Source organism: Rutidosis leptorrhynchoides, chromosome 8 (assembly GCF_046630445.1).
Source record: "Rutidosis leptorrhynchoides isolate AG116_Rl617_1_P2 chromosome 8, CSIRO_AGI_Rlap_v1, whole genome shotgun sequence".
Classification (NCBI taxonomy): Eukaryota; Viridiplantae; Streptophyta; class Magnoliopsida; order Asterales; family Asteraceae; genus Rutidosis; species Rutidosis leptorrhynchoides.
Window position 1 is genome coordinate 217,801,388 of NC_092340.1, and position 8,959 is coordinate 217,810,346.

General features: G+C 33.7%; 1 protein-coding gene across 1 annotated transcript; it reads left to right on the plus strand.

The window, feature by feature from the left end:
- The first annotated feature begins 1,733 nt into the window (after positions 1–1,733).
- Positions 1,734–5,604, plus strand: LOC139864013 (bifunctional protein FolD 1, mitochondrial-like). The gene is made up of 5 exons (XM_071852605.1): positions 1,734–1,842; positions 3,986–4,302; positions 4,794–5,030; positions 5,111–5,278; positions 5,431–5,604. Exons 1-5 carry the CDS (start codon positions 1,734–1,736, stop codon positions 5,602–5,604), a joined length of 1,005 nt encoding a protein of 334 aa, XP_071708706.1.
- The last annotated feature ends 3,355 nt before the right edge of the window (positions 5,605–8,959 follow it).

An 8,959-nucleotide genomic window follows, 5' to 3' on the forward strand; every position in this document is an offset into this window, starting at 1 on the left:
ATATTATATATCAGTAATTAACTAACATTAACAATTCAATAATATACGTAATCGAATTAAAGTAATAAATAATTACAATTATGGTTCTTTTAATGAATATTCAAATGAGACCAAACTTTAAGTTGAGATTTAAGGGACCAATCAGATTGCGACACGTGGCGCGATAATCACATGTGATTGAAAAAAAAAATAAAAAAAAAAAAAATTTCAAAAATTTTTTTTTTCGAATTTTTTTTTTTAATTTTTTTGAACTTTTTTTTTTAATTTTTTTTTACAATCACATGTGATTAAATTTAACATGCAGTAAATCACATGTGATTGGGCATGCCAATCACATGTGATTGTAAAACCCAATCACATGTGATTGTTGCATGTCAAATCCAATCACATGTGATTGAAAAATAAAATTCAGTAAAATGACGAATAATAACGAATTTCACTAAATTTGTGCTAAAACCTTCAAACACCAAGTTTTGGATCAAAACTTGATTAAATCACCGAATTAAAGTCTAAAATTTTGAAGATATGATCACGAAACGCTAACAAACTTGATCAAATCACCGAATTAAAGTATGTTTCCGGTTGAATTTTTTTTTAAAAAATTTTAATTTTTTTAATCACATGTGATTGGATTTGATATGCAGAATCACATGTGATTGAGTTCCACAATCACATGTGATTGGGTTTTACAATCACATGTGATTGGATTTGACATGCTAAATTTAAAAAAAAAAAAATTCATAAAAAAAAAATTTTCAAATTTTTTTTTTTTAAATTTAAAAAAAAAAATTTTAAAAATTTTTAATTTTTTTTCCAATCACATGTGATTGTCGTGCCACATGTCGCGCTCTGATTAGTCCATTGAATTTCAAGCAAATGTTTGGTTTCAAGGGAATACAACTCTCCAATCAATATTAATCATTCAAATATTAAAATCTATAAAATGAACAAACGATAGTTTCACATCTAAGTAATCACACTAGAAATTAGCAAATCATCCTAAAAGATTCAAACACAATTAATAAAAACAACGGAAATCCTAAGTTCAATGTAAGAACAAGTGTTACTAATGTTAATACTTATAAACTAATGATGAATCTTCAACCGTGATGATAAAATAGCTTGGATTTGATGAAAAATGACTTACACTCAAATCGCCTCCAAATGCTCTAGAAACGGCGAGGTCAAAGATATGATAAAAACCCTTGAGGATATCCTTAAAGTCGCATGTTTCAGGAAAAACCGACATATGGTGCACTACACCACTTAATTGGTGCGCCGCGAGTTCTGAAGTTTGACAATCTGGCGCGCCGCACACCTTATGGTGCGTCGCATCTGGAACTCTTGAAACAAAGCTGGTGCGCCGCACCTCATGCTGACATATACAATCTGAGATGTGTAACCACTTTTGAGGAAAAAAATGACAATATCAACTGTAATGCTTCAAACTAACATTCTAAGTCCAAAATTAATATCCGAACTTTAAACCATCTTATTATGACAGAATAAATAAATAAACAAAAAAAAATGCAAGTTGTGCCGAATTAAAAAAATGAGCATTCAAGGACAGCGCAGCACCTGTGACTCTGAGACCTGAATCGTACACGTTATCACAATTCACAATACACACGAGTGACATGTTCAAGTTTTGCTATTTTACTTGAAATAATTTATGTTTCTGATGTGATTGATTCTACTGGTTTGATTTCAATTTAAGTCCTTAACTATATTCGATGCGAACAGGATTTGTTAGTATTTGCAGTCGACGGTTACTACTATCCTTCACTTCTTCTCCACCTCCAGTTTCTTCGCATCTAAGCCATTATTGCGCTACTGCTAATTGTAAGCTTCTTTTTTTTTTTTATGATTATAATACAAGTTTAGCTCCCTCTTAAATAGTACGCTCTTTGTGTTCAATGACTGGTAATTAGAATTGCATTTGAAATCCACCCTGATTGTCTAGCGAGGATATAAAACAGGCACTTTGGTACGGGTTGATTTTTGTTGGTTACGTTGTTGAACGTTTAAACAAAACGGTTAACGTACAATTTAAAAAATTAGAGAAATGAAAAAGGAGGAGGAATATAAATAAATCTCGTTTCGCTATCGGGTGATTTCAATCGGTTAACGGTCGGTGAAAAACGGTTAAAAACCAGTTAATTAAACGTAAAAAAAATAGGGGGATGGAAAAATAAACGGGGAAAAGTGTAATGAAATAATGGGAAAGAATTTAAAAAAATAAAGAGATAAAATATCGATTTACTAAATTACCCGGGGTAATTATGAAGATGCTACTATGAAAAGTAGCGCCGTTGGCCTGTTACTATATTTAGTATAATATTAATATATAACATAATTACTCAACTTAAACCCTAATGTTTTTATCCTATAATTATTGTGTACTTCAACATAGTTATAACTAGTGTTCGAACCCTCGCTTCGCGCCGGGGTTCGGTTTTTAATGTATTTTATTGCGTTTAGTTTGTAAAAAAATTTTGTGGGTAACGATGATGTCGTTGAAGCGCAACTCGAGTCGAACTAAAAGGTATAACCCGTGAAAGATTTAAATGTTATTTAAAATTAAAAATATATGTGCATCTCCGCATTTCGCTATGGAGTTGTCGACTTTTAAAAATTTAACGGAGAATTAACGTGTATGAAAAGTACCCAAATATTTAGCGTTTTTTTAAAAAGCGCTCGTTTTGCGTATAGCTAGTGACATTGTGTTCCTAAAATTATTTCGAGTTTAACGATGGTGGCGAAAAAATTTAACTCGTTGTGAGTGCGAAGATATGGCCCGTTGAATATTTAAATGTTATTTAAAATTAAAAATATATGCGCATCTCCGCATTTCTCTATGGAGTTGTCGACTTTTAAAATTTTAACGGAGAATTAACGTGTATGAAAAGTACCCAAATATTTAGGGTTTTTTAAAAAAGCGCTCGTTTTGCGTATAGCTAGTGACATTGTGTTCCTAAAATTATTTCGAGTTTAACGATGGTGGCGAAAAAATTTAACTCGTTGTGAGTGCGAAGATATGGCCCGTTGAATATTTGGGTGGAGTTTTTTTAAGATTTTTTATGAGAATGGTTAATTGAAACTTTACCCCCCTGTTTGGGGGGTGGATTTGATTTTTTGAATAAAGTGTGGGGTTGTTTGTGGATGAATATGAAAAGGAAAAAAAAAAGACAAAAAGTCGAAAATACCCCTGAATACTATTCATTTCCCTATTTCATTTAGAATATAATATAATATAATATAATATAATATAATATAATATAATATAATATAATTTATAAACAGCCAATGGGCTGAGGGATACCATTTCCCTTTACAGTTGGCCCATAATGTGGAAGTCTTTGATAAAATGACGCAAGTTCGATTCTCATTTTGTGGCAAGGCCAACATAGTTATAAACAACCACAACCCCGTGGGTATGGTAACGTGCGATATCGACTCTACCTTAGAATGAAAATGAAAGAGAAGTTGTTTCTATACTGAGGGCAAGGTTGCAAAAATCGCAACTCGGGAAGTATTCGGTCAGACTTTTTATTGAGTACTCGTCAACCCATAGAGTACCCCGACAGTAGTCGAATGTTGACTATGTATGACTTTGACCGAATTTTGACCTTTTTCCGAGTAATCCTGAGTTTTGGCCGAGTTCAGACCGAGTTTTCGAGGAGGTTTGGCTGACTTTTGACCGAGTTTGACTAAGTTTGACGGAGTACTCCCCGATTTGCACTTACTGAGTAATTCCGAGTTCTGCAACACTGCTAGAGGGGAGAGAGTCCTCCCTCCCTCTACCCGAGGGTTCCCGAAGGACTCGTTCTACAAAGTTATAGCTGTCGTTATAGTTTTAACTTAACTTGTATCCTAAAAGTATGTACACTTATTATTCGTTAAAATGCATCTTGACTTCAAAACCATGAATTTCATTATGGGTACAATAGTCACTATTTTTAATGCTGGCCTGTGTAAAAAGCAGATAAACAGCATACTGCACAAAAGATTGATGGGAAGTTGATTGCAAGTGATATTAAAGCTACATTATCTGCCCAAATACTTAATATGAAAAAATCAGTTAACAAGGTACCTGGATTGGGTGTAGTATTAGTCGGCAAAAGAAAAGACTCCTTATCTTTTGTACGCATCAAGAAAAAAGCTTGTGAACAAGTCGGGATCACCTCACTAGTAGTAGAGCTTCCCGAAGACAGTACAGAAGATGAAGTTCTTGATACCGTTTCGGCATTAAATCAGAACGAATCAGTACATGGAATTCTTGTCCAACTTCCATTGCCTGATGTAATTATATATTACCATCATTTTGAAAGGGAATTGATTGAACTAACCAGTTGTTGTAAAAGTGGGCCAAGGTTTCGGTTTGGGGACTAGTCCGTTCCCACTCGCTCAATAACGCCTTAAAAGTCGGGTAAAAGTCAGCCAAGTCGGGTATGAGTCGGTCAAACTCAAGGTTAGGTCAAAAAATTTATAATTTTTAAAATTAGATTTTGTTCCATATAGCTATGTTTGAAATATTCATGTTTTAAGTTTACTATATTTAATTTAATGTGTAATATATATTAGTTTAATTTATTTATTACTAATAGTTAACATTGGTCAATTCCAAACTCGTCCCCGACTCGATCAACTCGTCCCTAGTCCAAGGTCCCGGTCGACTAGTCCTAGACTCGTGTCTTTTACAATTTACAACGCTGTTTAAAAGAACACTAATCAGTGTATGAAACACATAAAGATCAGTACTTTAATTGTTAGTGTAATATGTTGTTTTTCAGCATATGAGGGAGGAAAAGATTATAAATGCTGTGAGTGTTAAAAAAGATGTAGATGGATTTCATCCTGTTAATATGGGAAATCTTGCCCTGATGGGAAGGGAACCTTTATTTATTCCTTGTGCATCTCGGGGGTGTATCGAGGTGCTTCACCGATCAAGTGTGGAAATAGCAGGTAAGAAAGCCGTAGTAATTGGGACAAGTAAAATTACTGGTTTACCCACTTCGTTGCTGTTGCAGGTATTTCTTTATACCCGATCGCGATCCATAATGTTTTGAATTTATATTTATTAATTTGCGAGGTTTATTTTTATATGCAGAGATATGATGCTACCGTCAGTGTTGTACATGCATTCACCAAGAACCCGGAGCAAACGACGCGTGAAGCTGACATTTTAGTTTCAGATGTAGGAGTTCCGAATTTGGTTCGAGGTCATTGGTTAAAGCCTGGGGTCGTAGTAATTGACATGGGATCAACCTTGGTGAAGGTATACTTTTTTTAATTCTAGTTTATCTGTTTATGTTCATAACTCATTTTTTTGTTTAGTTGTCTAATGCAACTTTTGCGTTTTGTATATGATAGATATATGATGCTTTTTTTTATGCTAATAGATAATAGATAATAAATAATATGACACAGGACTGCAGTAGTTCACATGGTTGTCGGGTGACCGGAGATGTTTGTTATGAAGAAGCGGTAGTTAAAGCATCATTAGTTACTCCTGTTCCTGGAGGAGTTGGGCCTGTTACCATTTCCATGTTACTTTCCAATACGGCTGAAGCTGCTAAGCGTGCGTATAAATGGACTGAATGAGATCGTAACAACAACAACAACAACAACAACAACAACAATACTACTAGTGTACTTTCTTGGTTCAATTTTCTTATAATTGGACGGCAATCTGCATAGACATTCAACTGAAAGTGGTGTATATAATAGTATGTGTTTTTGTTGGATCCTCCCCTCCTTATCGTTACATGCCCATTGAAATTGAATTTTCCCAAGTCTAGTTTATAATGGCATGGTAGATATGTGGCACTAAAACAGATTGATAAATTGCTTACAGGTAAGTTGATATACTCCGTGTAAATTGTACTTGAAATATGTTTAACTTATTTCTTCTAATAGTGTGTACAGTAGATGATAAAACCACACAATCTTCTTTAAATATGCCATCTCAAAGAAGTCAGAGATCCATCGGCTTTGTAAGAAATGGTTAGTACCAAAGGTCCTTTGGCCTAGCGGTATCGATTAGCTCCTCTGACCTTGAGGTCATGGGTTCGAGTCCTGTTTAGGACATCATTCGGTAAAATTATATAGAGTGCGTGAATTTTCCATTCTAAAAAAAAAAAAAAAAAAAAAAATGGTTAGTTTAGTCAAAAATGATGGTTATTCTAGTAGTAGTATTTTTGGTTATCTAGAGTAACGATCATTTTTGAATAAATAAAAAACACCAAATGCAGAGCATTATGCAAATTTCCATGCTTCAAATACAAGTAACTGTGTCTTGATTTGTCTAAATTTGGATTTTTATTTTTTTTTTATTTTTTTTTTTTTTTTAGCTCTAAATTAAGGTATTACCTTCAGGAGTTGTATCCAGTGGTAATGTGTGTTGAATGTCTTTGCCTGTAGAGGTGATTCGTAATTTCATACACATGTTCTCTTTTTCCTAAAATGAGTATGTGTGTGTGTGTGTTTTTTTACATATTAGAGTAGGCAACTTCAGGCTGAAACACAGCATCTTTCCTATGGATTGAAGTTGGCTGGGTCTAGCCATTGGCGAAAACACCAAGGGACATGGGCAGTCGCCCAGTCACCCCCAGTGGATTTACAATTTTTATTGTAAAAGTTTTGAGTTTGCCGATTTTTCCCCAGTGAAATTTTTTTTCCCTAAAGCCTCCATATTTTGGCCCAAAACCTTCAAATTTTGCTCAAAAACCTCCATATTTTACCTTAAAAGGTTGCTACGTTTTTAAAAAAAAATCGCCCCGGGTGTAAAAAAATTTTGTTTTTGCCACTGGGTCTAGCTAACACGTAAACACGGTTTTGTCCAATTTTTGATAATGTTAATAATTATAAAAGTGTTATTTATGCTTACAAAACCAATATTATTACAATCCATTCTACATCTTGCAGTTAAAGGGACTCTAAGGGACTTTACTATGCGTTAGAAATAGACTTGGGCCTCATTCAATATGTTTCCAATCTTTCATAACATAAATTAAGTTCGCTTGCGCCGGTCTTGAACAAAAACGTAAGTAAAAACTTATTCAAGGCGCTGAAACGATAAAGTTCGGCGTGTTAATTAAGGACATTTGAGTCCTTGTGGATTGGTTTCATGTCTTGTTTTGTCTTGTTTTTTTCCTTTATATTAGCAATTCGGGTACTCGGTTACTTTTTGTTTTTTGTTATTGTTTCGATTTAGGTTAGGTGAGGTTCGGTATATATAGTTTGTTTGTTAGCCGCTCTATAGGTATGAGCTTCATGGGATCCTCTTTTGTACCTCATTTTGAATTTGTTTTCTTTTCGAAAACGTTTTCCGTTTTATATAGAGTTCTCGTTATTTTCGACAAAAAAAATAATAATAATAAATTAAATTATATGACCTGTTCAGAATAGAATGTTCAAAATGACATTCTAATTTACATGCATCCATCATTTTTCTCATTGCATTTGCTTGCAACCGTTGTAATTGGCTCATGAAAATGGTTACATGCTACTTTACAATCATTGACTATTTTGGTCTATAATTATTAATTTGGTCGAATATGCCTTCTTTTTTCAATACAATACAGTTCATTCCCAGTCAATCGGTTGGAGAAAGGTTTGCCTTTGGTCTAATGTGAGTTAGTCTCGCTTTCAATCTTATTTTGGGAAGAATGTTTAAATTGGCTCGACAGTTGGCACACTTCAAAGCAGCACAAAGACCCTTTTCAGGGAAGTCAGAAATTTTTTTTTATCTATTTGGAAACTTCCTCCATCTGGATTAAATTTAGAGGTAGTATTAATGTTTCTTGAAACGATTGTCTTGTAAAGCCTTTGTAAGCTTTCTAGCGTCTTGCTAGAAGCTGTTTTGTTTTTGGTTTTATATAATTAATTTTTGCCTTTAAAAAAGGATTTAAAAAAAAAAAAAAATTTCAGATGGGTGAAGGAGCATAAATTTTAAGCAAACACTCAACCTTGTAAAGATCAGTTTACCACCATCGATGAATAAGTGTGAGCCGAACAAGATAGTCCTTTCATGATCATTGTTTGTTGCAGGGGTGTGTAAATGTCACTTGCACCTATAATGGCGTAGAATCAGCGGGTATACTTTCACAAATAGGGTCAGATTGAGGGGTGTCTAGAAAGAGCATTTGTAAAATTTATGTATAAACTTGAAATGGCATCCAACATATTTGGGTTGAGCTCACAGAAGCAGTGCATATATACTTTCACAACCTGAGTTTGCAACAACAATTGCTTTCCAGACAGAAAAAAAAAAATAAAAAAAATCCCTCCAATACATTAGAGAAGTAGTAAATGCTAGTAACTGAATACTGTATTATTCTACTAGTGATGTAATGTGTTATCGCTCTAAAATTCATGTAATCACTAACATTCAGGGGCCACCATTGGCATTGGGGGGAGATCATGTATCACAACACACTAATAATAAACAAATTACAATAATATCATCGAAATACGCCTTGGAAAGCACTATTTATTTAAGTGGAAGCATTGTATTATAAAAAGATGCACAACTAGTAATTTGTAGGTCCAATTATAAAGAATATTGAATACTACTTTTGTCAAAGCATCAACAAACTTGATTTTCTAAACAAACCCAACTTGCTTTTATGTAATTACTGTTTTCGACCACATTTTTACAAACCCACTAGTGCTAACTAATATGATTCAGGATTTGAAGAAAATTTTGCATAAACTTACATGTGACTGGGACTAAGTAAAATACTACGAATCATTCCACAGTTTTGATGCCTTTGTCAAACATCAAGTTGAATAAAGTATAACCAAGTCGAAAAACTCCGAATTTCATAAAAGAATCTAAAACACTAAGAAAAGGGGTTTCCTTTTCATTATGCCTGTTTATGCATTCCGTTGTTTCTTTAGAAGAAGAAAGGGATGACACTGAATAAAAAATATTGTATGTATACAGAACGAAATA